General features: G+C 40.7%; 3 protein-coding genes across 4 annotated transcripts; all 3 read right to left on the bottom strand.

Annotated features, from left to right (window-relative positions):
* Positions 1 to 2,572: 2,572 nt before the first annotated feature.
* LOC137898936 (poly(rC)-binding protein 2-like) lies at positions 2,573 to 12,578 on the bottom strand. The gene is made up of 13 exons (XM_068742990.1): positions 12,475 to 12,578; positions 11,298 to 11,420; positions 9,475 to 9,498; positions 8,943 to 8,975; positions 8,690 to 8,806; positions 8,474 to 8,605; positions 7,977 to 8,105; positions 7,169 to 7,243; positions 6,222 to 6,263; positions 5,159 to 5,258; positions 4,803 to 4,855; positions 3,490 to 3,659; positions 2,573 to 3,008 (listed from the first exon to the last, which is right to left on the bottom strand). The coding sequence occupies exons 2-13, from the start codon at positions 11,364 to 11,366 to the stop codon at positions 2,573 to 2,575; spliced, it is 1,380 nt and encodes a 459-aa protein (XP_068599091.1). The 5' UTR covers positions 11,367 to 11,420; positions 12,475 to 12,578.
* Positions 12,579 to 12,869: 291 nt separating this feature from the next.
* On the bottom strand, positions 12,870 to 17,312 carry LOC137898291 (proline-rich protein 13-like). The gene is made up of 5 exons (XM_068742313.1): positions 17,214 to 17,312; positions 15,980 to 16,048; positions 15,610 to 15,813; positions 15,206 to 15,555; positions 12,870 to 13,645 (listed from the first exon to the last, which is right to left on the bottom strand). The coding sequence occupies exons 2-5, from the start codon at positions 15,993 to 15,995 to the stop codon at positions 13,592 to 13,594; spliced, it is 624 nt and encodes a 207-aa protein (XP_068598414.1). The 5' UTR covers positions 15,996 to 16,048; positions 17,214 to 17,312; the 3' UTR covers positions 12,870 to 13,591.
* Positions 17,313 to 18,691: 1,379 nt separating this feature from the next.
* Positions 18,692 to 21,491, bottom strand: LOC137898290 (proline-rich protein 13-like). Of its 2 annotated transcripts, none has more exons than XM_068742311.1 (4): positions 21,456 to 21,491; positions 20,355 to 20,423; positions 19,691 to 20,247; positions 18,692 to 19,375 (listed from the first exon to the last, which is right to left on the bottom strand). In XM_068742311.1, exons 2-4 carry the CDS (start codon positions 20,368 to 20,370, stop codon positions 19,343 to 19,345), a joined length of 606 nt encoding a protein of 201 aa, XP_068598412.1. In that variant the 5' UTR covers positions 20,371 to 20,423; positions 21,456 to 21,491; the 3' UTR covers positions 18,692 to 19,342. The 2 variants fall into 2 exon arrangements, with proteins under 2 accessions (XP_068598412.1, XP_068598413.1); XM_068742312.1 differs by having other exon boundaries at positions 19,691 to 20,244; positions 21,456 to 21,487.
* Positions 21,492 to 22,979: the final 1,488 nt, after the last annotated feature.

Here is a 22,979-nt window from a genome sequence, read left to right as displayed (position 1 = left end):
AGACCCACTCAATAAGCTAGAAATGGCAGCTTACTTTTTTTGTAAACTTGTTTCATTGGTTTTGTTGATCAGTTTTAACACATTTGCCCCCCCCCCCCCATATTTGAATCTGATAATCCTCCTGCTGGATGGAATGTTGCCAAAAAGCAAACTTACTGCCCTCTAGTATCACAACTGTGGAGGTACATTCATTTCCACCAGAGCTGATTGAAATAATTCTGTAGGAACCTAAACATTTTTATAGTGCATTCCTGAAACTGTACAATACATGTATTTAAGAATGAAATTTAAAATAAACCAAACATCTAAAGTCAAAACCTGAGTTTGATGTATTTTTTTTGACATTGACAAAACTTCTCCAGGCAGGTTGTGGTTTGAGCATTTCACATCTTTATTTCTGTAATTCCTTTTTTTTTTTTTTTTTTTAAACAATGTTGTGGCACCCAGGTCTAGTCTCAAAAACGTGCACAAATATTTTCTTTCCTGCAAATAAAAAATAAATTCTGATTTTTAGCAAAGCAAAGAGCAGGAAACTAGTGTTGACTCACAACCCTTTCTTTGTCCAATTCCAGAGCTTCAACCATTTCATTCCTCAGCCTCATCGTATTTAATAGACAGATCAGTCAGTGTCCAGGAGTTAATCTGGTAGCTAAAAAAAATTATTTCCTCCATTTAAAACAAATATTTCAACATTTTGTAAGTGTATATATATATATATAAGTCTTTACAAAATAAGCGAGGAGAGCACTCTGCTCCCAACTCGAGCCAAACCCCAAAGAATCTCCCATCTCAGCATGTCAACACATTATCTCAGGGCCAAGGGGAAAAAAAGGAATGACATGTAGAAGGTTGAAAAGTGTCACGCGTAATAATACGCATCTTAAATCATCTGGAAAAATTCAGTCGCGAATGTTAGAGAACATGGATTTGTAATTGAACGTCAGTGACAGTGCATGTACAGCTACGTAGTCCGTGACGCAAGTGGAATTCATGTTACAAGCACTTCAGCTGCGGAGATGACAAAGGGGGAGATGCTATGTATATTTAAAGCTGGTGAATATACACATAAGACCAACTGACTTGTGGAACTGGGTGAGGAAAGGGAAGTGTGTGTATATAAACACAGCATAAAACAGTCTGTTCTTTGACACTTCATTTTGCCTTTCATCTTGTAAAGAAAGAAAAGCTGACTGTACAGAACTAAATCTATATTCCTATTCAGAGTTTTCCAACTCTACTCCTCTGATATGGTAACCAAGGAAAAGAAAAAAAAGGCTAATAAATCATTAAAACCCCCAATTCCACTCAGAAGAGAATTAAAAACCTGTTTCCTAAAAACCAAAAACAAAAAGGAAATAAATAAGGAACTAAGCAGATCAACTCAGACGGATGACATGATGTTGACATTTCAAAAGAAGCAAGAGGATGTATAATATATAAAACGGGATAGTTGCATTTGCTGCATTATGGTAGCCGATGATTTAAAAGTGAGATTTAGTGCAGATGCAGTGTCTTATCAGTTGTCTGCCAGTCCTGTGGCCTCAGATGAAAGCCTGGAGAGACAGAGACAGACAGCCAAAGAGCCAGGAGGGAGAGAAAATAAGGCATGCAATCAGACAGACGGGATAAATATCATTCACTGTACATTACATCATAATAAATACGAGACAAGATCAGATGTGTGTTTAAACAGGAGGTGCGTTTTCCTGATAAGATTTACTAGTCCGGCTGGACGATTGTTGAACCTACAGCTGACAGAGGCAGATCTCAAACGGACACTTGGCGTAGAGATGGGGACCTGCTGGACTATTTCAGCATGTTAAGAGCGTGCTTATCGGAGCCTCGCCAAGAGGTAGAGGAAAAGCTCAGAATTTTACAATGGTGGAAGCAACTAGATTTGTTCCGTCTAAAAGGTTAATAATAATAATAAGCAACTGGCACCTCAAAAGCACACCATATAATACAATGAGTCTCATTTTTTTATTTTCACTGTGGTATTCATCTTCTCATCTAATTATTGGCAAGAAAACAAAAGAGTAGTTCAAGATATGAAATGTTTTTAGTAAAACGAGTCTCAACTGCCTGGATGCTTTTAGATTGATCATATTAACAAAGTGATTCAAAGGGCGGTTTGGTGTACTTGATACCTGAGGGCAGATTTACTTGGATATACTGTATACACATACAAACACAAACTATATCTACCACTAACAAGAATCACTTGTTTTTTCACTACAGAGGAGAGTAGTCCCATAAATACAAGGTGACATCTTAAAGAGCCGCTACCTGAGCAGAGCGTACACAAAGAGAAAAGCTTCAACAAATCAGTGAAATTATTCACTGCCCATGCTAAGATTAAAGTCCTTTAGAGATTAGAGACAGGTTAAACCAAGCTACAGGTATAGGGTTTATAAATATGGCAGCAACCATCGGTCTGGCTGTGTAGCAATGCGTTCATTAATTATCTGTAAGAAGCGTGGCGGGGCTCAACCAGATACAAAAGCAAGTGCAGGAACAGACGACAGGGAGCCACCGTCTGCACGTGGGGAGCGGATGACTTATACTTCCTTGGTTAGTAAGGGGAGAGCCTTCGTCTTTTAGACTTGGAGCTCAGCTCGGGGGTGATTTTGGGCTCAATGGCGATTGGGAGTTTTGGGTTACTGGCCCCGCTGACGACATGGAGGGCCAGGAGAGGGATGGGCTTGAGATTAAGGAGGCTCGACACACAGGTAGGAGAGCTGGGGAGCAGGGAATCAGTGGAGGAAGAAGAGGAGGAAGAGGAAGGAGACGGCCCTGCAGCCAACAAGGACAGAGGGATGGAGGTTGAGGGGGGCACCACACAGGAGGAAGAGGAAGAGGAGGAACAGAAGGAGGAGGTAGCAGCAGGAGAGGTGGTGGTGGTAGTAGTAGCAGTGGTGGTAGCAGTAGTAGAGGTGGAGGGAGGGCACGGGCTGGTCTGTTCGGGGTTCAAGGAGGAAGAGGAGGGAGGAGGTTTAGAGGACTCTACACTGTAGAAAGAGAGACAAGGAGAGAGGGACAAGACAGTCGGGATGGGTCACAGGGCAGGCTGGTGAGCAATGGGTGTGTGGGGATTGAGGGGGGGGGGAAGGGGTGGGGGAGTTACTCAGATGTGATCAAAACACAAGACAAAAGCTTTATTAGAAATCATTTCAGTCGAAAAATAAAACATCTTCAGCGATGGATCAAAGTAAAGTCGCATCCTGACTAGTTAGCATCGTCAGGGATCAACTAAAGACAGTCTGTCCATAAAGCGACATCAGGAAAGGCAATGCTGCTGGTGGGCCTGCTGTATATTTGGATATGATGTTAGGTACATGCATCATTTCTGCCAATTAATTGTATTAATTCATAGATTGTATAATAGATAAATATCTGGCCTTATGGTTGAGCTACATGTAACAGCTCTCCCAGTTCTGAGTGTGAATGCTTACATGGACGCAGGACGTATAAGGCAGACTATCATCTCACCTGGCGTCAATGAGGTAGGAGGCCAAACTGATGCTGGCTGGGGAGCCTGTGATGGTGACCTGGCGGTCCGTGGATCCATCGACTGGATTTGCGATCTTGATCTGAGCACCTGACATTTGCCTGATCTCATTGATCTTGGCTCCCTGGCGGCCAATGATGCAGCCAATAAACTGTAGAGGAGAAGGGTAAGAGTTAGGGCTAGTGAAATGCTTTACAGGTTGATCTATGCAAACAAGTTGAGACACATTGTAAAAGGTAAATGGGAACAGAACTGTGATTTGTCGGAAACTGAAACCCCCATTTAAAAAAATGCATGAAAGACAACATTTCAAATGTAGATTTTTTTTTTTATTATGAGCCTTTGTGAATTTGATGACACTTTTCAAAACAGCTGCGACACTCTAGACGAAAACCTGGATACTTAATTACGTCACCCGACAACAGCTTAGTAAGATAGTAAAATAGTAAAAAATAAAAAGTGTAACAAGAAAGGTCAAGTCTTTCTGACGAGGGGTTCACCACTCTATCAAAGGCTGTGCTTGGAAATAGTGCAACAATTTAATAATATTTCTCAAGTGTAAAATTTCAGAGAATTTGGGCATTTGATTTTGTACAACCACAAGATCACTAAAATATTCAGAAAGGAAACCTCTGTATGCAAGGGACAAGGCCGAAAACCATGATTTGATAGGCGTATCTCTGGACCCTTTGGACGTGGCACCACTCCATGCGCTCAAGAACACTTCAAAGCGCCACCGTCTGGGAACAACGTTTATCACTGCTCCACAAAGGCAGGTTGAAACTCTACCGTGCGACGAGGAAACCACAGATAAACCATATCCAGAAACGATTCCTTCACTACATGTGCTCAAGCTCATTTACGATGTATCGAGGTCAAGTGGAAAACTGTCCTGAGGTCTGACGTGTCAGAAATCGTGACCACTGCATCCTCTGGGCTAAAGAAGAGAGGATCCACCCTGGCTGGTAATCTGTGGTGGGACTGGGGTGCATCGCACCACAAGGCCTGGGTAACCTGCACATTTGTGAAGGCGCTTTTATGCCTTTTTCAGGGAAGGCTGTTAATTCCAGAAAGACAATAACGAACCACATTCTGTATGAATTACAGCAGCATGGAGTCATTCCAAGAGTCTGGGTGCTGAACTGGCCTGATTCAAGTCCCGACTCATCCCCCACTGAAATGTTGGGCCCAATATTAAACATAAAACAAGGGACCAAACTACTGTATAAAACATACACCCATTCTTCAGTTCAATAAAACATGGGTGTGAAAACATGCCAAAAAATTGACTTACATCATTTGGAATGGTCATCTCATGGGAACCAGTTTGGGCAGAAGCATCTATCCCTAACAAATAAGGAAATGATAAACTGATATTAAAATAATACAAATATCAAAATGCAACGTGTGACTCGGGTGACAGGACATTTAATGCTTTAAGTTAGTAATTCAGAAGCTTTTGTGAATTACCTCTCAGATGCTTAGCGAAAACATTAAATGTGTCATCGGACTGAAAGGACATGCACCCAACAGACGTGGAACTCGTGTATACAGGGCGGACACTATTTGAATTTTGTCTCCCACGAACAACACATTATTTTGTGCCTGGCCAGTTGACAAAACGTTGCACGGGGCCCTCGCTGTGCCTACCAGCGAATCCCTGGTTGCTAGGTGCGATGGGGAACGGGCTCTGCTGCATAGCCAGCTGGTGAAGCTTGGTGAGCTGTGGAGAGATAGCAGCAGAGGAAGACTGTGAGAGTGAAAGAGGAGACAGGAGGAGAAATGGAGGAAATGGGAAACACAGGAAGAGGGGAAAACAGAAAAAAACAAAAATCCTCACAGTTAGTACAGATAACACAAAGCACCAAGCACTCAGTACTGTAGCACGCAGATTTCCAATCCATTCACAAAGTTCTTTAAGATCCACTGGTGACAGACAATCAGTGTGCTTTAGGATCTGTCCCTTAGCATTCCTTCAACCAACAGGCCACATCTCCCGGTGATGCCTTCTTGTCTTTGGGATCACAGACGAGGCACAACGGGCATCGGTGTTAATTTCTCATTTTGCATCACGAACTACGATAAAAATCTAGAAGGGCTAAAGGGTTTCTGCCTCACCGAGAAACCAAAAAGAGCTTTAACAACGAACACTGCTATCAGAAACGCGTTTCCAAGAAACGACACAAATCTACACTTCACAAATGCCGCCATATTTCATACCATTATTTTATATATAAAAAAAAAAAAAAATGGTATGAAACTCTGTTTTGCCAGAACTCAGAGTCAGTTAAAACAATGAGGCCGAGAGCACACTGCTATCTTGAAGGGCTAATGAAGGGAGCAGGAAGGAACGCGTTTATCTGGGACTGAGTAACGAACAAGCCATGAAAGACAAGAGAAAAAGGAACAGAACCAATTAGCAGGGACAGATTATTATTCGGGATGGAACAGTGGAGATTCTGGACAAACAAAAAAAACGAGAACAAATGGCAGTTTGATTTAAGCCGACCGTCAGCAAACAGCAGAACTACACAAACATGAGGAACCGAAGCACTGCCGTCTCGACACTCAAACATCAGAAGCAGGTTCAGCTGTAAAACAAGGTGAGGGAAGACGGGTGGAAGGGCAGCGGAATATTTTGGGAGCAGGAGTATTTATGGAAGAGGGTGATGGGGGGGGGGGGGGGGCATTTACCCAAGACTACTGCACTTACATCTGGCTGTGGAATCGTGTGCTGTCCTTGGACGGCATATGCCTGAAACAAATGAACAGAAGCTTTCACAGGCCCAACATCGGATCTGTGGTCAAGTTACATCTCCAGCTGCGTCTCGCCCAAGACCCCCACAGATGGAATCTTGCTTTAGACTAGTAACTTTAGGATCCGTGTTTGTCTTGTCCAAAGTCTCCACATTTTGAGGAAGAGAGAAATACATAGATACACAGCGTAATTAAGTAGCATCAGAAGGAGAACCTTTCTTTCCAAAGGATTAAAACTACTTTTCATGACATAAGATCATTGTTAGGTGAAGAAGCAAGATAAAAGACTGTAGAGAGGGAAACTGGCTTCAACTCCGAGACACAATGAATAAAGAAACAGAGAGAGAGAGAGAGAGATACCACAGGATACCTCTATGGTTAATGTCTTTTGAATGTCAAATGACTAGAACGGTGATACTCTTTAAATAACAAGTCTAAGCAGCTAGACTCTAATTCCCTCAGTGGTCACTCTCAGATATAAAATCTGGAATTGTGATTTGAGGCGCTCTTACTTTAAGTAAATGGCTACTATTAAATACCCCTAATACAGCCACATCCATGGAAACTATCATAATGAGCTCTTACACCTCTATAAATACAACACAGTCCAGTTGAACACCAGCTATGTCCTCAGTACCGGTATATAAACAGTATAGATATCATCGAAGCAGATTTCATGGCAGAGCAATTTGCTCTGGATTCCACCAGACTGTACGATACTCAATGATGTGGACAGTGGATGTCGATTAGAGCCTTTCATCATGTCGACATTTCCAAATCTAATTTTCAGTAAACAAAAGCTTCACAAACAGATGTCAGAAATATCAGTCGACTAAAGCTCCGGTACGACTCAGCAAAACACGGTGAATGAACCGGTGGAACCTTCTGACGTGTCGTACGTACCTGTCCACCTGCAAAGATGACGGGGGATCCCGAAGGCTTGGGTCGGTAAGGGATAGTGACCCCCTTAGGGGGAGACTGCATGAGACAAAGCAGATGGAAATAACATATAACTCATATGATAGTAATTGGTTCAACGTCATAACAACTCTAAAATACATAAGAAATGCAGCATACGGCTACTAGCATTAATAGTAGCAACAAGAAAAGTACAATCTCAAAGCCACACGTCCTACAACCACTCAGCTTAGGAGTGTCTTCATTAAATTGAACCCATTTCGTTTCAGGAAAATATGTTCATATCATGAAAAACTCACTTTTCCCATGTTTCTACACTATTATGGTGGTTTTGGGTCACCACCAACCCAAAAACAGCAAAATAAACCACCAAGTGAATCCTGCACGCAATGACTTTCGTTTCAATTATGTTTTCAGAGGCTTTTCTGACAGAGCTGTTTGAGACAGAAAAGAGGGATGCTGTCCTGCAGCAGCTGTTTGCTATTTTGATTAAAAAAAAACTTTACAGATATTTCATACAAGTGTCTGGGAACTGTGATAACTTGTGGAGAAAAAAAAAAAAGAGTATAATATGTGATCTTTAAACGAACACCGAAAGCAGCATCACCTTGGCAGGGTACCAAAATTAAGGAACTTTTCAGAGTTCAATGGTAATTATTAGAGCGATGTTCCAAAAAAATAATAATTTTTTAAATAAAAAGAGCTGTAATCCTATATTGGCTTCAGACTTCACTAAGCCAAATGATCACACCAACTCTCATTGCTACTTTACAGATCCGCTGCTTTCACTCACCTCAAGCATGACCACACAGATCTGCTTCACACACTCGATTATCGACTGGGGAGTACCGGCGATGGTGATGGCGCGCTCTGTGGAGTTGGGGAGCATGTCTCCTGCCACTTGCACCTGAGCACCGGTCGACTGGAACACAAAGAGAGAGATAAATATAAATTAGACTCGCATTGAGCAGCCTGCAGAATATCAGTGTCTGTAATAAACAGACAGCAAACACTACAGGGATTGGACAATGGCCTGAAAACAACAGATTTGATTTAAAATCCTCTTAAATCTATACCTGTGGGTGACCTAAAGCAACAATTCACCTACGGTATACTGCATGTTTGCGGTGGTGGGAGGAAGATGAAGAGCCCACTGAGAATGGGTGATGAACCCATGCAGACAAGGAGAACAAGTCTCAGCAGAATTGAACCCGTGACCTTCTTGCAGTGAGCCCAGCGCTACCCAATGGACGGTTACGTTTCACGTGTTTTATATTACATGACGCATACCTCTCGGATTTCCTTGATCTTGCAACCACCTTTCCCAATGAGGGAACCACACTGGCTCGCAGGCACCACAAGGCGCAGCGTCACCGGGGGCTTGCTGGTGGCCGTGCTGTTTGTCATCGAGCTGCTTATATCCTGGAGCAAATATGAAGGTTAAACCAATTTGTGTCTGGCTTAATTAAAGCAGAGTGAAATGTCAGTTCAAATTAGGACCTATACCTCTTCCAACTTTTCAATGATCATGGAGAATCCTTTGAAGATGGCAGTGGTCGGACCTGCCAAAGTAATGATCCTCTCAGGACAATTTCCCTCAGAGATGTTGATGCGAGCGCCGCTCTACGGAGAGAAAACGAGTTGAAGGATGAAACTTGAAGACTTTCTATGAAAGACAGAAACCCCTCCACAATAATTACAGTATTATGCTACATCCTGCTGTGCTTTACCACAACCAGAGTAAAGAATAAACCCTCACCTCTTCTCTCATCTTCTTCACAGATTCACCTTTCTGTTAGCAAAGAAGACCATGAGTCAAAATCACAACCACTTAAGACGTATCTTCAAACGTTATCGCTGGCGTTGGTTTGTTTTAGCAAGATAACTGAAACCGTTCTGCATGGATCTTGAGGAAATGTTGGTAATCATACCAGGAACACTTGATCAAAATCGGGTGATGATCCACAAGAGCTCCTGGATTCTGCATCACTTTGAAATTTCCGGCAACATTGTAGTTTCAAAATGTGTTCCTCAAACAGCAGAAATGGCATCCGGCGTACAACTTTGCCAGAATTAAGCACGCAATCGACCAGAAGGTAAAAACTCACTTTTACTTTTCATGGTTGATGTATAAAGATACCAAGAACAATTTAGAACCTTTTGATGATGATCCAGATCACCATGTGGACGGTGTAAATCCAATTAGGAGGGGAATGAGCTGCTTGGCAGAAGTCTGTGCTTGCCGAGCGCTTTTCTAATTATAAGATCCAAAATTTTAAACGGCATCTTACCTTTCCGATTATACTTCCAACTTCCTAAAACAGGAAAAGAGACACCTATTAGGCATATTAATAGATTTTTTAAACGCACGTATCTCAACAAAGAGAGTTGGGTGCATCAAACTTTTTATATAACAGAAATGTCAATCACCATGGTTACATGGTTTCTCCAAACACTTTGTCAGGATGAAAGGTTATTTCTCTCAGAGCATCTCCTTCAGAAATCTTCCAATGTTTGTATTCACAAACATTGGAAGATTAGCAATGCTGCCTTTGATCCAAACAGGCCAATCTGAAGAAAATTAGCCAAATTGCAAGACCATCATAACATTGCAAATCACATAGGCCGTTCTTTTCTTTTTAGTCTGAAGATGGTGCTGTTGACCATGGAGAGATTCAGTCATGCACACAGTATTTGTAAGATAATCTCAAGCGTGTGCTGGCGCCTGTTTCAGGACAGCGGAAGCTTGCATCGATACACGGCTATGTCTACAGTATGGGTATTTGATGAGCCACTTCTTACCACAAAGCATCTCGACATTTCAGAACCATCAGCAAACCACAGTGGGGCTCTGTGATGCAACATGTGTGCATCTGCTATGCTGCCGTCACGGAAGCGAGATGGCATACGCATCGTTATGCTCGTTACTGTTGCATCATGACAGAAATGTAAAAATGGTTATTTAGGAATTAGAGATGGGTGTTGATTTTTTCCGTTAAAGCTTTTATATATTGAATTATGTGCAAGCAGACATGTATAATCTAAGGTACAAACTAAATGCAAATTTGTAGAGCACAAAAGTAGCCATTATGACAACATAAATAAGATCATGCCATTAAGTCTCCAATAGTTATCAAATTATAAGAAAATCGAGCAGCATACATGATTATTTTTTTGTCAGAACAAAAATATGTTTTTTGCTCCTTTGTTTTTAACCCGAACCTGCTCATAACGTAGTATTATTGTCAAAACTTGCTGGTAAGACTCTTTTGTTGTTTTTGTTGCTTTAACTAACAAAGCAAGAACATAGAGATAGTTCCAAAGGCTAAAAAAAGGAAACATGATTTAGCAGTAAAAATAAATAAAGTAATGTAGAGAACTTATTTAATTAAACACTGCTAATATAACTGGTCAAAGCAAAACACGAGCAGATGAGATCAATGGCCATTGGCCAGCTTTTCCAGCAGACAAAGTCTGATGTTAAGATGTTCAGACCAAAAAAAAACAAACATATTAGAGCTTAAACATTGCTGAAGGTGACAGGTTATAATGCTCTGCAGAAAAAAGAAAATTCTCAATTTGTATTTGTTTGCGTCATACCCATCTCTACGAGTAATCTAATTTGATCTATGTACGGGGGTGAACATAAATGGTCTGAAAGCGTTCATGCATGATCAAAATAACAATGTACTGCATGTACTAGAACAATAAGGGCTTGTTGCATAGCACCAGTGTTGACATGAAGCTGTGAGAAACCGCATGTTAAATACAAATTTAGCTTTAATCTGAACACGGATAGTCAAAGATGTGAGTGCCAAGAAACTTCTTCAGATGTTCCTTTGAGCAGCAGAAAGATTTTTTTTTTTGATGCACCCACATCTATGACCATTCAGAAAACATCAGAGAACAATCCTAGAGAGAAAAATGTTAACACAACTTTCTTAAATTCCAGATTTGATGAGTCCAAGTCCATCCAACAATAGGAGATCGTTCTGCTGCTCCCAACGCAGGGTTGCCAATTTGGATTTTTTCCGACGGTAGTGGATCCTGGCACACGCTGCTATAATCATACACCACTAAAGTGCTGACATAAGCAGCTGATGGGTGACCTCACCTTGCCATGCATGAGCAGCCTGATGGTGAGGGTGACATTGAGCCCTCCTTCAATCACACCGGAGTCCATAACTGCAAACTAGCTGTTGGTACAGAACTGGCGTCTTTCTTCACAGAGATGGATCTAAACAAAAATACAAAGCAGACAACAAATGCAAGGATGATGTTAGAGCGACAACACTCAATATTACAATGTAGATCAGGCGTAATGAAAGAAAATGATGTCAAGCCCTCATTTTGTAACAGTAGCATGGTAAAGCCGACTGAAATGCACTTCTCATGGCGTTTTGACAATAGACTTAATAGATTTTACACGCAAAAGGTTGTACCATAATCCTTCTGAGACTTTTGATTCTGTCCCTTCCATGCCACTGCATATTTTAAGGAATACGGTTTATACGTGGCTATAATTTAAATATTAGTATTTATTTATAAACATGTTTTAGGAAAGAAATTGTCTTATTACAACTAAAACACTCCAGGTCATGCATCATAATTTGCCTTAAAGCTTTAAACTGGATGAAAACATTTGCAAAGTCAGGTTGTATATACTGTACAACAAAAAAACATTTTCAACGGTACGAAGCATCTGAGTCAAAAGCTTCGATTTAGAACACATAGGGGGGCGGCTAGCTTACACACCATGCTGTACGCATGCAACATCTCACAGCTGCTGCGACCCCAGATATCTTGCTTCAAACAAATGGCTTATCCGTTAAATATGAATCAGGTTTCTCTAAACGTGTAAAAGGGGTATATTTAATAAATTACTTCCTGTGTGGTCTTAGATTTAACGCATTTTACAATCACCGCTTGTTGCCAGTCTTTTAGCCAATTAGCATTTTTGGTAGCTCACTGTTCTGTGGAAATGAATGAAGCGCGCGACAGCTACTTAGCAACCCGACCTCGGTAGTTCAATCAGTCTTCAATCAGCAACAACTGCTAGAAATATCGGCATCCTTCTTGACATGGCTGTTGACGTTTTTTGAATTAATTGTAAGCAAAACAGAACAGAACGACGTTCGAAAGATGCATTAAATTCAAACTTCCCGTGGATAGACAAGCTAGCAGGAGACTGCGTGCTCACCGTCACGCGGCCTGCTAGCTAGCGCCTGGGTGCTATTTCTAAACCGCCACCTCAGAAAATTAAAATACGAAAACGTCTAAAGATAACTCACCTGATTCGCGCGCTCGCAAATGATCGGGGGAAGGGTTGGGGTTGTCAGGGTAGAAGGGGAGAGGTTCGGGAGGGTGGAAACCCGGGGGAGAGTTTCGAAAGGATTCGGGGGGAGAGGGAAGAAAGTGATGTGAGATCGAGCTCCACTCCTTTACACAAAGACAACAAAATGATCACCTCTGAACTTTACCCTTTCACCCAACCCAGAAACACCCTGACACGAAAACGCCCCAGAAGATCACGCCAATAAATACAAGCTCCAGAAATACATTTGTCGAACATTATGCTACAATATTGATAAATGAAAAGGTATAATTCAGAAATGCACTTTTTACCAAATATTGTTGCTTTATATTCGACGTGTACTGTGCTGATAAATAAACAAACCCACGTGTTTTCACATTTATTTCAAGAGTAATTATCAAATACAGATTATCTACCACTGTTTCTTATTTGGTCATATTTGAAAACTTTAATAGAATATTTATCTTCCACTACTGGGCATAAAATGTACTGCAGTTTATACTGAAGACGGGCCCATGATTTTTAATGTACTTACATTTGTTGAGCAAGATTAATAAAATACCTTCTATATAAGATTACGATTGGTAGAGCCACAAAGCAATTTACACTAGCATTGCATTTTCTTGACAACCGAGTGCAGTGGTGAACAAAATAGTTATTTTGAGCAGAAAAAAGGCCAACAGGACTAGATACAGACAGTAAAGCCTACACATTTATACACCATTCTCTACCTCCAGTTCTGATTTCCCATGAAAAAAAATAATAATTACATTCTCTTTTACTTGACCTCAGTGTTTGATTTTGTCAAACATACAGAACAATTTGTAAAAGTTATCTGCACATACGTTCCCCCCGACGAAAGATTTCAACGTCTTTATAGTAATGAACAAACAAAAAAATACAGGAAATATGGCACACAATGGAAGCCCCTGAACAGTTTATGTATGCATTCCCAATAAAAATAGACCCACTTTTTTTCTTTTAGAAATATCTTGTTAACATTGAGAGGCGTGACTGTTCTGTATTTATCTTCTTTAGTACAGATACACTTTTTTCATCGCAGTATTTTGTGTGAAAGCCTGTAATGGCTGGCTTCAGTCGCTACTGCTGCTGCTGCTACTGCTACTGCTGCTGCTGCTGCTGGAGGACTGTGGGGGAAAAAATACATTTACCGGTATATATATATATATATATATATTTATATGATAACATATTTTAATTACAGTACTAAACACACACAAATGCTTAATATAATTTATGCTGCCTTTTCAGATATTGAATATCTTTAGTGCAAAGGTTAAAAATCTAAGAATTATGTCCCATAATTCCCATAATAGATACAGTCATAGGAAACGGAAGGAAAATATTGTATCAGCCTTTTTCAAGCCAGTGACTACTAATCTATCACAGATTGTGAAGGTAGGTAGATTTTTGGTTTCAGGAGGAGATAGAAAATAGCCAGCAAGGATGAGCTGCTAAGGGACTGTGTCAGGCAGCAGAAATCAAATGAGAGTACAGAGGAGGAGGAGCAGGGAATCTGGAGGGACAAGCCCCTACATGCCATTTACCACCATCAAGTCGAAGAAGTGGCAGACATTAAAAAAAATCCCAGCAGTGGCTTGAAAGTGCTGGGCTGTCAGTCAACATCCAGGCACTCATCATGGCAAAACAAGTGCAGGCCCTAAGTACAAGAGTCATAGAAGCCAGGATCTACCAGAGTAGCTCAGACCCAAGGTGCAGAGTCTGTGCCAGTCCATGAGACAGTCCATGGTAGTGGGGACACTCGGAGCAGTAACCCCCAAACTGGGAGAGTGGCTCCAACAGATCCCAGGAAAGTCATCTGAGGCCTTAGTCCTAGGAATAGCTAAGATACTGCACAGTACCCTGAAACTCAAAACTGCATAGATGTTGTTCTTACAGTCACCATGCTGGCTGGAAACCTAAATTGCATCTATGTGTTCGAAAAATCAAAACAGTAGCATGATCCGTGTAAAATGCTGAAATCCAGACTGGCAGAGCAAAGCCAACACCAGAACTGTGGTGGACATCTTAAAATCAAGGCTTGCAGCATTTATCAACACCAACAGGCTGAGCTAATAATTAATTACCGTATTTTCACACCCATAGGACGCGCCTAATTGATATAACCTCTTTTTTTTTGTTCCCTTTGTTCTCAGTAAATTAGAGAGAGGCTTCCACTGGCAATAGAAAGTTATGTAGCGTGAATGTATCATTAACAAATAAACGCTTCTTGTCCAATGGCCATCGGCATTCAGACCAGTCGGTCGGCTGCCTTACCCCATTGCCACCTGCTTTCAAAGTGTTTAGGCTGCGACACCAAGGATGTATGGATGGAACGCCATCTGGTTGCCTTCGTGATGCTGAGCCAATCATTATACTATTTGCATATGCTTGGGGGGTAAAGCTGGCTATTTTCATTTTCATTTTTAGCAATAGGTAAGCCCTGTTTGTTCATAACAGCACTGTGTCTCATTGTACTCACTGAGTCATGATTGTATATTACTCGTTGAAGACCTGTGTTTGCAGCTCTGACTGAAATCAAGTTGAGACTTGAGCCTGAGCCTTTGGAGTGCAGACAAGTTTAAATGCATCCTTTTTATCCAGCAATGACGTTGATATTTCTCTTGAATGAGGGAAAGGACATTATAAAGAATTCTTCAATGGGACGTCGTTAAAACTGAGCTCACCTTGCCATGTTTGTGTTGCCCATGCTTGTGGTGATCAAGGCCATGGTGATCGAGTTTGTGCCCCTTGTGTCCTTTCTTCAACTTCTTCCCCTTTTTATGGCCTTTATGTACCTTTCCTCCACCTAATGCGCCTTTCAAAGGATTTAGCCCACCATGATGATGACCTTTGTGGTGGTGATCCCCTTTAGGAGAATGTGGGTATTTACCAGGGTGACCCCCTTTAGGAGAATGTGGGTATTTACCAGGGTATCCACCTGCATGCGAGACACCTGGGTACCCAACAGCAGGATTGACACCTGGGTACCCAACAGCAGGAGAGACCCCTGGGTACCCAACAGCAGGAGAGACCCCTGGGTATCCAACAGCAGGAGGGACACCTGGGTACCCAACAGCAGGAGAGACACCTGGGTATCCACCCGGAGCCATAGGATAAAGCTGAGATCCTGGGGCTGAATATGGCATGGCCCCTGGAGGTACATTTGGCATCTTGGTAGTTGGCTTCATGCCACCTGGGTACTGGCCAGGTTGGGGGAAGAGTCCTGGTGCAGGGGCAGCAGGATATGCAGGGTTGTAGCCAGGAGGGTAGGCAGGGTTTGGTAGCGGAGCGCCTGAGATACATGAAAATATTTCAATGCCTTATTAATCAGAGCACCTATGTAAAACAGGCTGAAGCGAGAATAAGTGTGTGTATATATATATATATATATATATATATACACACACTTATTCTCGCTTATACACTTATATATATATATATATAAATATATATCCCACCGTTATTTGGCCACATGGTTAAAACTTTTGACCTCAAAAGTCAAGCACTTCAGCTCTCCTGCAAGCGTCCTGAGGAGACAATGAGAAGGGAAACACAATGAACAAAAAGGTTTTCATGGGGGGAAACAGTAGCTTTTATCATGTCTCTAATTAGACTGAGAAACAATCTCAAATATCCTACTCGGCTTCAAATGACAGTTGTCAAACATTAGTTTCAACCCGACATGTATAACACCTATTTTTGCAAGGAAATAACAGAATTCTATTTTATTACGCTTCACTCACTTTATGAGCAGAACAGCAGGTCACCTCAGGCTGCTTCTCTAATTGTTTGAAATCTCAGCTGACCTGCTTGTCAAAAGTTGAAAGACTAACATCGACTAATTTGGCTGGCGCCCCTCAATTAGGAGTAGCATGTATTTGTCATGACGTCATTGCTAGGGTCATTGCAAAATGTAAACACAGGAAACAAATACTGGTGATGGGGGGGGGGGGGGGTGGGGGAAGATTATTTTATTATGGTCCATGTTAGCCTTTTAAACTGATGATTGAAACTGACAAAATAAGGAACTGTCATGCGCTGTTAGGTGTGTCAATATCTTCAAGCCAAAATGTGAACCTCATCTTACATCTATTTACACAACGAACAATTCATTATCAGTTTCAACGTGATTGTCTTGCAGCATAGATTGCACGTGTGTGATTGTGTGTGTGTGATGCACAGCAATCAGGAAAAGAAAGCAGAAGGAAACCCAGGTGAGGAAATAGACAGAGGGTGAACGTGGTTATAGCAGCAGAAAAAAAGAGATCATTCCCTGGATAATTCTGCATGCATGGGAGCCTCGCCGCCTCAGGATCTGATCCCAGAACAGTCCCCACTGTAGAATGTAGTGTGTCGATAATAAACATTTCATGAAAGAGCAGAGGGTGTCTAAAATAAATAAATATTGCAGCCTCATGCTCGAGTCACGAGGATCACGGTGAGCTAACCCTTACTTGACCACCTGAATGGCAAACTCTGTGTCGATTCTCGCTAACTTAACCGAAGCACAAGAAATGCGTATGACGTCACACGACGCGCCTACAAGTGCTGTAGCAGCACCTTGAACAACATTACAAGAAGGATGACGACAAACAGAACTACGGCAACTGGTGTAGGACATACATCATGACATTAAACCGAATAATCTACAATTTTGTCCCACTTTCATCTTGACGCAGTTTGCGTCCCTACCTCAGAGACTTGCCCCCAGGTCAGCTGAACTCAGCGGGTTCCCAGTTTCACTTCCGCATCGGAGCCGCACAGAAGCAACAAGGAAAGCGTCGGGCTGCCACGCCCATTCCTAAAGACTTTAACAGCGGACTTTAACAGCAGAAAACCGGTCGGCCTGGAAAATATTACCCGAATTCTGCGTCACAAAGACAACACAACTTAAAGGGACGTTCTCCCTGCGCCACTTGACAGCAGATGCCCATTACGTCATGGAACATGACTCATCAGTTACGTGAACGAGGCACTCAAAACAGGTTTACAGGTTTTCTGGAGCTGTGATGGATTTTATTTGAAGAAAAACAACAAATATATCATTCAAAACTTTCGCTGAGACGCACTCAACAATGCAAGCAAACATAAAGGCCAAGGATAAACATTCTAATCTACAGAGTATCTTCTGTTCACTTTGATCTCATCCCTAATGCATGTTTCAAGTCTTTACTTTCTTGACTTACATGCCTGTATTCATTATTCACACAGTCAACAGAATTAAGGGAAATGGTTAATGATTTAGAAAATGTTTATTTTGTAATGACAAAAGGGTGGAAAGATTCCTGAATGCACCCATGTTTCCTTGATTCCCAAATTGTATTAATTCTTCCTTGCCACATATCCAGCCATTGATCCAAATTCAATCAAAAGCTATCAGGTGTATAAGTGTACTAGATGAGAAAAGTGAAAGAGAACCTTTCTTATACTCTTAAAAAGTTAAAGAAAAAAACTTTAGTTTTATGAAAATTCACCATGATAGGGCATATTTGGAACTTTAATCAGGCACTGAACTACTTTCAATGAAACATTTTGGAAAGTTGCCGCATGGGTCAGATCAGCAAACCAGGTGTGTAGTTTTGTGCATCTTTTGGGGAGAGGTATGATCTTACTGTGTCATTTACACAAGTTCTATTCCAACAGTAGCATGAAGAAGATTTTCAGTGAAAAAAACAATTGCTGCACAGCTGGTTTATTAGAATACATAGTGTAACAGTTATCATGAGCTGTGTGAACTCCACTGTTTTTTTTAAACTGAGAAATCAGAAATGTAACCATGAAAAATGTTTTTTTTTACTTTGTAAGGGTAATTCATAGTTGTCATTTGTCAGTACCATTTTTTCAATTATAATTCCAAAACAAAAAATGCATTATTTTTTCCTCTGAAAAATAATGTATCCCATTTTGCTGATAATGTATAATGTACTATAATGTACCAGATTACAGTTCATTTACCCAGTTGTAAGTATGTAACAGACACAAAAGAATAATGGAAATAGTTATCTGCGGATTGCAAACTGATGAAAAAAATAAATAAAAAATGATCGCATATTAGAATAGTTCACATGTTTGATATGTAGGATAAAATAAGACTGAAGAAAGACAAATCTGTCCATAACACCCATTACATTTAGTCAGATGTCAGTGTCAAAGTAGTATTTCCTGCAGTGTCAGGGATCAGCTTTTATTGTCATTGCTACCTACTCAATACTAAAACAGAATGTACTACCAGGATGCAACTGGTGTAAGAATACCTGCAGTAACAGTTCCCGGTGTTGCAGTAAGAAGATACAGTATGTAAATTAATTCATTAATTCATTCATCTTCTTGAGGACTAGATGATTGTAATATAATCCTCTTCAGCCACTTATCCAAAATAGGGGTAGGGTGTTATGCTGGAGCCTATCCCAGCTGGCCACAGGCAAGATCAGGGGTACACACTGGACGAGTCACCAGCTCATTACATAGACAAACAAACATTCTTGCTCACTGTCACATCTACGGTCAAATTAGCGTGTCCAATTCACATAAGTTGCATGTTATTGATGGTGGGAGGAAGCCAGCGAACCGGAGACCTTCTTATTGTGAGGCAACAGCACTACCCACTGCCCCACTGTGCTGCCCCAGATATGAATATGAATCACAAGAAGGGAAAGCTGGCTGTTCAAAGTAACAGCCCACGCATCAAGTTCTAGTATAAAAAGATCCAGTGACAGATGTGATAATTGCATTTTCACAGACACCATTTTAAAGGTAAAAGATATTCAGGAAGCCCTTTTGAAAAAGCAGTATTTCTGTGACAGTTTCTTGTATCCATGGCGTTAGTCGGAGTCACTGCTGCTGCTGCTGGAGGACTGTGGAGCAAGAAAGAAAAATATGAATTCATGCAGTCATGTTTCTAAGTTTAAACAATTAAAAATTATGTTTCATTTAAGAGTAATTTTCAATTGCAAAATTATCAATTACATTTGTACTGATCAGTGAATACCTTCATCACGTGAGTGAAAGTCCACTGGTTTCTAATGGAATTCTACTGTCTGACACCCTAACACCATTTCTATTTGCTATTTATAGTTGTTGTTAGGAATAATGTGCATATCGTAGCTACTCAAATTCCAAAATGTACTTTGTGTTCATACAAATCGGATGTATTATTAACATACTCTTACCTTGCAGTATTTGTGCATTCCATGTTTGTAGGCCTTATTTGCTTTCTTCCTCATCTTCTTCATCTTTTTGTTGGCCTTATGTCCGGCCAACCCCATTCCTACTACAGCCATTCCACTGACTAGGGCTCCACTTGTGGGATGCACCCCACAGTGCTGATGACCTCTGTGGTGACCCCATTTTGTGTGGGTATGTGGGTATGAACCGAAGTGAACACGTGCAGGACTCACTCCTGGATAAACAACTGGAGTCACAGGATAAAGATGAGCTCCTGAAGATCTGCCAGGAGCCATTGGATAATAATGACGTCCTGGAGTTACATAAGAAGCTGCAGGATAAGGATAAGATCCTGGCGCTCCATAAGGAGGCACAGGATAAGGATGAAGTCCTGGTGCTCCGTAAGGCGTCAGCCCAAGATGTGCACTTGGTGTCATGGCTGCTGGACTCATACCAGAGGAATATTGGCCGGGTTGTGGGAATGTTCCTGGTGCAGGAGCAGCAGGATATGCAGAGTTAGGGTAGGCTGGGATTTGCAGACCAATTGGAGGGGGAGGACCTGCTTTACATAAAAGCACACATAGACACTATTAGTATTATTCAGTCCATCAATAACATAAAACAGCCCAGAGGCAGAATAAATATATGCATGTAATGTATGATACCCACCTTGGTTTGACCACATGGTTCGGTTTTCTGACCTCGAGATTCAAATACTTCAGCCGTCCCTCAAAATTTCTGTAGAGTTAGATAATACATTCAATTATTGCTTGATAAAATTAAAATATCCGTCCACCAGATCACCAACATCTTTCAACTTTAAATAATTGAAAATCCTAATTAATTGTTTCAGAACTGCTGACGAGAAAATGATATGACCACCATTTTTATGAAGCTTGAGTAAAGATGATGAATTATTTCCCAGAAAATAACATTTGGTATTGAAAAGAAAACAGTAAAAGAAGATCTGACTCTTGAACATCTGCACTTGCAATGGTTGATTTTATTTATTACCTCCGCCCAGGAGGTTATGTTTTCGCCGGCAATGGTTTGTTTGTTTGTTTGACTGTTAGCAACATAACTAAAAAGTAGCGGAGAGATCTTGATGATCATGAAATCTTCTGAAAATGTTGGGAATCAGATGATTAAATGTTGGTGATGATCGAGAAGAGATCCTGGATTCTGAATCAATTTAAAAAATGTCATTAACATTGCAATGGAACTTCAAAATGTGTTCCTCAATATCACGGTTGATTATTGATCAATGTTTATGGAATTTCATCAATTCCATTATTATTATTTTTTTTGTTATTTAATTAAAATTAAAATAATAATACTTGACTAGATTCCCAAGCCAGATGGGAAAGTTATTTGTGAGATACCATGGAAGTTCATAATCATAGTTACAACCGTAAATAGTAATAATCATTATTATAATCATAATCACAATCATAGTCGTAAACATAATCATAATCATAATTCAACAAGCTGGAGTTAATCAGGCAGGCCATTACACGAAGCACCACTGTTTTTAATACTGTACAGTTTTAGTACTTGCTAACATTTCATTGTACTAGCATGAAAGTATAGAACAGGACTTCATCCTTTATTTTACGTGACTACTGTATATTCCTTATCCACCAGCTGTATTGCAGCACTTCCTCAATTTAACTCTATGTTACAAGTATCACAAAAGTAGGTTTACAGTGAAATATCCTTTTATATTGTTTTATTCCAGATTCGTCACTGTTTATAATGAAATATTCCTACCTTAGAGTTTCGCCTGAGGTCTGTGTCTTGTCTGAGTTGGAGTGGAATATCTAGGTGTTCTGTTTCACTTCCGCATTGAGCTGCACAAAAGCAGTAATCAATGCGTCATTCTGCCGTTCCCATTGCTCAAGACCACACACATTATAAGCAGTAAATCAGTCTGATGATGTTGTTCAACCTGTTTCTGTCGCACTAGAGATAATTGAACTGGTGTTTACTCCTGAGCTTTGTCAGTGATAATTTACAGTGGGGGGTCACCAACTTTCCTTATGGTTATGATTCATATTTCATCATAGCCATGGATAAATCCATCCCATCATGGAACATGAATGTTCCCCTTATGTGAACTAGGTACAAGCAAGGGGCTTTACACAACTGTAAAGCATTTCATTTGAATCAAAACAACAAAATGTCTATTTTTACAAATCGAAATTTTGTAGAGCATAATAATAATAATATAAAAACCCTAATATTGTATAATTCAAGTGCCTCTCTTCCATTCAGGTGTCCCAGTAAACCCTGACAGCAGCAGTCACCTTAGAAGTGAAAAAGAAAGCTGCTGACCACGTGAGCTCACTGGAATGCTCAAATGTAACAGTCAAAGTGTTTCATGTGAGAAAGTAGATATGTGTAATAGATGGTAACTCTTTTTTTTTTTTACACGTATTTGTCTTATTGTTACGTGTTAGAGCACAAAGATGGGCAGCATGATGACGCAGTGAGTAGCGCTGCTGTCTCACAGCAAGAAGGCCCCTGGTTCGATTTCACTTGGGGCCTTTCTCTATGGCGTTTATATGTTGTTACATCGCTCCTGCTCCTGCTGGAGTATATATATATACACATACACATATCACAAAATAATCCATATCAGCTAATGGGCTTAAACTATTATGAGAAATGCAACTGAGATGGATCAATGTGGATTTGATCCAGGAAAGATGGATTTTATGTAATGAATTACACATCAAATCAAATTGAAGACCTTTTGCTAAAGGCGTCGGACATGTAAAAGGCTTTCGTTAGATGGTCAGCTGACTTTCAACAGGGAGTAAACAGAGATCTCATTTAACTCCCAATTCAGCTTCTTTACAGTGGCTGCCTGTAAAATCCAGATCTGATTCTAATGCTATCTTAGTGACTTATAAGGCACTTATTAACATGACTTCTGTTAACATCTTTAGCTACTGAGCCCCGACACCCCTGACAACCCTCTTAGATCATCCAATCAGAGCCTTCTGCCTGCCTCAGACAAAACAAAAAACAAAATGTAAAACTAAGTGACTGCTCCTTTGTTGCCTGAGAACTATAAAGACAGAAAGACCCCCCCCCCCCCCCCCCCCCCCCCCCCCCCCGTGCCATCAAATCAGCTGAGCCCGTTGACTTTAAATTTTACTTTTTATTATTATCAAACACAAAACCAAAAGCATAATAATCACAGTTGCACAAAACCAGGTAAAAAAACAACAACCTGCCGCTGAGTATGAATTAATAACACTGTATTAAAAAAAAAAAACAGCAAATCTC

Source organism: Brachionichthys hirsutus, chromosome 8 (assembly GCF_040956055.1).
Source record: "Brachionichthys hirsutus isolate HB-005 chromosome 8, CSIRO-AGI_Bhir_v1, whole genome shotgun sequence".
Classification (NCBI taxonomy): domain Eukaryota; kingdom Metazoa; phylum Chordata; class Actinopteri; order Lophiiformes; family Brachionichthyidae; genus Brachionichthys; species Brachionichthys hirsutus.
This window is presented reverse-complemented; position numbering and strand designations above follow the sequence as displayed.